The following is a 6,000-nucleotide window of genomic DNA, read 5'->3' on the forward strand; positions in this document are numbered from 1 at the left end:
GTACCTCTTCCCACCACCACCAAATTGTGCCCCCTTCCCCTTCCCACCACCGCATCATCTCAATGGAGAGTCATGCGGCTGGAAGAAGCAGTTGAGGGACTCTCGCGAGAGCTCGTCCAAGTCTCGTGGGAGCCCTGTGGCTGCTTCTTCCAGTTGTGTGGCTCTCCATAGAACAGCCATGGCAGAGGCAAAAGGGGTATGTGATGAAGGAAACAGAGGGAGGTGGCTGCTCAAGACAGCCCCATCAGCTGCTCCCTCTCTGCAGCAAATGCCATGGTGGGAGAGCAGCTGGTGGGGCTCCTCAAAAGCACCCGCTGGAGGTGGTGGGGCAATAGCGGTGGGCCCTCCTGATGTGGGCGAGGGGAGAGAGGCACAATTCACTGCTCCTTCTACTCTGCACTTGCTGCGAGCACCCCACTTCATGAAAGGGCCAGCTTCGCTGAGGTGAAAGTGTGGACTATACCACTTCAGACTGCAGGGGCTGAGGACACTTTTTTTTAATGATTCTCTTCTCCTTCCTCCTCCACCAAAGCAGAGCACACTGACTTTGCTGCTGCAGCAGCTCTAGTTTCTCATTCTCTTCTTTACTTCTGCATCACTGTTTTCTACAGCACAGAATGTGTGTGTGACTGAGAATCATAAATATTAAGTGTATGCGATTGGATGTGTCTGCATGTGTGTGTGTGTGTGTGTGTGAGGCCAGCTCATTGAATCCAGGCCAGAAACCAGAGGCCTTTATAACGTTTTTAAGGCAGTATACAAATATTTTAAACAAGATAAATAATAGATAAGAATAATACTATACTGGTACCTGGGTCCTAAACATATGAACACAGAAAGCTGCCAGGCTATTGCCCTCATGCTGTGCTTGTGAGCTCCTCTGGTTGGTCAGTGTGGGAAAGAGGACGCTCTAGTCTACAGCAGCGGAGCCTAGTGGCTCTGATGTCAGTGGGGCTCTGCACCTTGTATAGCACCTTTAGTGTTCTGACTGGTTCCGACTGAAACCCGGAGCAGATTTACCACCCCACTAACATTGGAGCCACCAGCCTCCACTACTCTAGGGAGGCCTTTGATCTGATCCAGCAAGCCTGTTCTTATATTTCTTAGGTCAAACAATTTGTCCATTGAACCTAGTATTGTCCACTTTCACTAGCAGAGGTTCTCCAGGGACTAAGGTATGCAGAGCCAGGGTGGTGTAATGGCTAGAGTATTGGACTGGGTGTCGGGAGATCTGGGTTCTAGTCCCCACTCAGCCATGGAAGCTCACTGGGTGACTTTGGGACAGTCACAGACTCTCAGCCCAATCAACCTCACAGGGTTGTTGTTGTGAGGATAAAATGGAGGCAGAGACGGAATATGTACGCCGCCTTGGGTTCCTTATGGAGGAGAAAAGGCGGGATATAAATGTAATAAATAAGTAAGTAAGTAAGGCAGCAGAGGTCTTTCACATCACTTGTTATGCTATCCTTTTGACTTGAATTACCAGGGATTTTCTACATGCAAACTATGTGCTCTACCACTGGGCCCCTTCAGTATGTGTGTATCCAAGTATCTGCCTGTGATACTGGCATTCTTTAAGAATCGACACTGCAGTCCCTATGTGCTTATATACTTGGGAACAGACCTCACAGAATTCCTAGTGGGATTTAATTCCAAGTAAATATACACGGGATTGGGCAAAACGCCATTGAGGTATTTTAAAAATTTGGCTTGCAACTGGCTCCCTACTTGTAAACTCAACCAAGGGAAAGATGACACAATTTTAAAATATAATTGCCATGGAAACATACGGTTTTAAGAAAACAATTTTAGAATAACCCGACTGCCACAGAGTTTGACCCTACATCCATGAAACAAAGGCCATCCTGTTAAATATGAAAAATACCCTTACCTTCCTCGTTCAAAATCCACGGCAGCGAAGCGAGGTCCGATTCATAGCCGCAAGTGCTGCCTTCAAAGGCACAAGAGCCAGCAGAGAGTTCAACGGCCCCAGCTAACTGCACAACTAGAGAGGACAAAGCTAGCTCAGTTCGTAAGAAGCACAGGGTGAACGGAGAACGAAAAGAACTGTGTCAAAAATCTGCTCTTCAGGAAAGCGAGGACTGCAGCCCTTCGGTTAACTCAAGAGGCACAGCAAAGCAAGGATGGAACCTGTTGCATTCACTTGCCTTCTTTGGCTATTTTTAAAAACCGTCTCCCTGCCAGGAGAAAGACAGGGAGCTTTCTGTCTACGGCCCCCATTAAAAACAAAGCGGGGGCGGGGGGGGGAGAAACCCCAACAATCCACCTCTGCAAGAACCCAGCTGCTTCCCCCTCCCCCCCCCCTTACCTTGCGCGGTGAGGAGATACAGCAGGAGCATTGTGACACTTGCAGCGAGGAAAAGCAACGGAGCTTTCTCTGGTGCTGAGGTAATGCAAGTGAGGATGCGAAGGGGCCAGAGAGCTGCCGTCTCGGGGGAATGAAGCTGCTTGTCCAAAAATAAAAATAATTAAAAATAAAGCGCGTGCAATGTCAATGAAAGACTTGGAGCTCCAGGGCTCTGAAGCGGGAGCAGCAGCAGCAGCTAAACTCAGGGGAGGGGGGAGGGTTGAGCTTGGATAGGCTGAGGGAAGCGCGCCAGCCAGCCAGCTGGTCCCAGGCTCGAGTGGGAAGAGGGAGGGGCTGCGCCGCGGTTTGGCCTGGGCAGCAGACACTCTGCGACTGTGAGGGAAGCCCCGCAGCCTCCAAGAAGTAGCCCTTCTCCTCCTCCTCCTCCCTGCTGGCACCAACTACAGAATCTCTCATGCTATCGTTGCTGCTGCCGCCAGAAGACAGAGGAGAAGGGGTGGGATTCTTTTCCCTGTTCAAAGAGCAAAAGTTGTTGTGGCTAAGACAAGTCGACAACCAGCCCGTGGGACAAGCTGTTATGGCTCGTCAGTTCCAGATAACTTTTATTTTGTTGCTGGGATACATACATTGCACCTTCTCAGCACACAATATTCTGCAGCGGAGGGGCGTGATTTCCCCCTCTCCATCGAAAGCTTTATTGCTATTGTGATTTTAGTGTGAAATATGGTTTGCTTGAGTATCAGTGACACCCACTGAATTGTGCCCATCATGTTATTGCGCTCTCTCTCACAGACGCACACAGTAGTACAATTTAGTGAATTGTTTCAAAGTTTTATTATATTATTCTTTAACTTGTGTAAAGACTACAAGTACCAATGGAATGCTGCAGTGCTCATCTAGCACTTTAAACCTGCCATTGTTTAATTTTTTCTTTGTTTCCTTTTCTTCAGTGCTGGAGCACACATCCCTCCACTCTGTTTTTAAAAAGTAACTAACAGGGCTACAGCTCTCTCTATAACATCTATCACCCCCTCCAGCAAATCTATGCTCATCCATTATGTGGGAATAATACAGAACCCGACTGACGATGGTTTAGGCTACTCTGCGAATAAGGCTAAAAAAGAAACCATTTTAGGTAATCTCAAAAGACTTTTAAGAGTAAATGTTTTGGAAAGCTACAGAGGTTTGCGATATGTTGTGTCTCCCAATCTGCTTTGAAAGGAACTTCTCATTTTGGTATACCGCACAGATCATGTTATACAAAGCATGTATATAAACATTTCATAATCTCTGTTGGCAATCCTATGCAGAGTGACCAGAAGGTAGATCTCCAGGTGTTTTGCACTTCAACTCCCAGAAGCCCCTGCCAGCATGGCTAATGGTAAGGAATGCTGGGAGCTGAAACCTGAAACATCTGGATCTACTTTCTGCCCAGCCCTGATCTAGTGCACAGATGCGCATGCATAACAAGGCACCATTTTTCACCCTAGGCTTTACCTTTTTGTCCTCATAACAGCCATTTGTGTTGCTACAATGAAAGTTATAGATTAAGGGCTTCTCCACATGAGGCTTTTATCCCGTGATTGAGATTGGTTACTCACAGAAGTTTGCGGGTCCTTTACATGACATCATCAACATCCAGCACCTCTCCTGTGGTTTCCAACCATTTATGTGGCTTAATTTGATATCGAAATAATGAACTAATAACAAGAATTGTTTTGGAGTGGTTTGAATTTGTCCGAGTACAGAGGAAGCGGTGCTATAACTACAGTGCCATCTAGTGGCTGTATAATGAAACATATAGAACTCCCAGATAAAGGGGGGGAAGGGAATCGCATGTAAAGGGCCCAACTTAATCCTGCAAAGAATCTGGGAGCAGACGCCCATGTAAAATCACAGCATAAAAAGCCTCTGTGTGGAGAAGCTTTTTGATTGGATTGATTGGATGGATGGATGGATGGATGGGTTCATCATATTTCCCCATTATTAATATGACAATTTGCTCCACCCCATTGGCTAAAAAGCAATTTAGGGCACAATCCTATGCATGTTTAGGCAGAAAAAAGTCCTATGACTCTCAGCATGCCCCAGCCAGCCATTGCACATTTGATGTACATTTGAATTTACATTTGAATTTAAATGATCAATTAACAGCATCCATAAGTTCTGGTCTCCATCTGAATTATAAGTGAAACTTTTCAGTCTAAAAGTGGTGCTGTCCTATCCATCTTTGCAAATTCTGAATAGAGTTCCTTCTTCTCCAAAGATGATGTCACTGGCCATTTTTGTACTTAAATATATCTGCAGTTTAAATTTCTCCTTGCCTAACATTGAAGTAAAGTAAACAAAAACTAGTTTTGAGATTTAAAAAGACCCAGCCAAGTGGGCTAGTTCAGGCTTTCAGTTGGGCCTATTTTAAGTCCAAACTCTTCCACAATACACAAAACAACAGTGGATCGATCTACAGTGCTCTACAATAGTGTCCTTTTGTTCACATCTATTGTCTATATTTAAACCTGATTTTCAAAGCCCCACCCACTGTATTCAGTCCTTTACTGGACATTTCCCATACCTCAGATTTTCAGGATGATACATGGTGCTGGCATCTCTCCTGGATTTCCCACTTTGCCAGCTTTCTCTCAGGGCAAACAAAACAGATATCTGCTTTAAATGTATACACAAAACAATGTATATTTGAAAGAAGTTGGCTGCAGTTCTGCTAACTGCATGTTGGAAACTGGATACAAGTTGTACTGTGGACTTGCTTGATTAATAGGGCCAGCCCTCCCATGAGGCGGGGTGAATCCCCCACCTCAGGCGATGGATCAGGATGGGTGGCAGATCCCATGCCCACTGCTGGGAGTCCTGATGCTGCTGCTGTTGCCACCGCCCTACGTCTCTCAAACACCACCTTCAGAGGCACTTTTGGTGGTAATCCAGGAGACGGCCTTTTTGGTGATGGCTCCCAGGCCATGGAACCCCCTCCCAAAGGAGGCTAACTCCTTCTCTGCTGTCTTTCTGCTGCCAGGCAAAGACTGCTTTATTCATGAAGACCAGAGAGCCAGTGTGGTGTAGTGGCTAGAGTGCTGGACTGGGAGTCGGGAGATCTGGGTTCTAGTCCCCACTCAGCCATGGAAGCTCACTGGGTGACTTTGGGCCAGTCACAAACTCTCAGCCCAACCTACTTCACAGGGTTGTTGTTGTGAGGATAAAATGGAGGAGGAGGAGGAGGAGGATTATGTACGCCGCCTTGAGTTCCTTGGAGGAAAAAAGGCGGGATATAAATGTAATAAATGTAATAATAAAAGACCTATAACTGAGTCTGTTCGGTCAGGTACTGTTTTTAATCCCCCCCCCCCCGGCAATTGTTACATTTTTACTGTATTTTAATGTGTTGTGTTATTGTTTTAATCCATTTTAATTGTGCCTGTAAACCACATTGAGTGCCATTTTGGGGTAGATAGGTGGGGTACTAAATAAATGAATGAATGAATGAAGCATAAGGTGGGTGGCGGGCCAGAAGGCCTGCTTGCCGCTCTCCTGCTGTGGCAAATGCTGCAGCAGGAAAGCAGCTGTTGCAGTTCTCTGGAGCAGGAGCTGCTGCCATTGCCACTGCCGTTACTGCCACCGCCACTCACCGTATGCCTCACTCTGAGTAAGATGTAAGTGGC

At 46.5% G+C, this 6,000-nt stretch overlaps 1 protein-coding gene across 2 annotated transcripts in view; it reads right to left on the bottom strand.

Moving 5' to 3' along the window:
* MAMDC2 (MAM domain containing 2) overlaps positions 1-2,647 on the bottom strand; it is a 100,398-nt gene extending 97,751 nt beyond the window's left edge. The window contains exons 1-2 of one of the 2 annotated variants that reach the window (XR_014787766.1): positions 2,330-2,647; positions 1,892-2,005 (exon numbers count right to left, since the gene is read on the bottom strand). Coding sequence is in view for 1 of the 2 variants with exons in the window: in XM_084834335.1 (XP_084690461.1) it covers positions 1,892-2,005; positions 2,330-2,360 (145 nt within the window). In the remaining variant the exon portion in view is untranslated. The remainder of the gene's footprint in view (positions 1-1,891; positions 2,006-2,329) is intronic. The other variant, XM_084834335.1, reaches the window with a different exon arrangement.
* Between the last annotated feature and the right edge of the window lie 3,353 nt (positions 2,648-6,000).

Source organism: Heloderma suspectum, chromosome 2 (genome assembly GCF_057233095.1).
Source record: "Heloderma suspectum isolate Gila_16-S chromosome 2, 16-S_ref, whole genome shotgun sequence".
In the NCBI taxonomy this organism is placed as follows: domain Eukaryota; kingdom Metazoa; phylum Chordata; class Lepidosauria; order Squamata; family Helodermatidae; genus Heloderma; species Heloderma suspectum.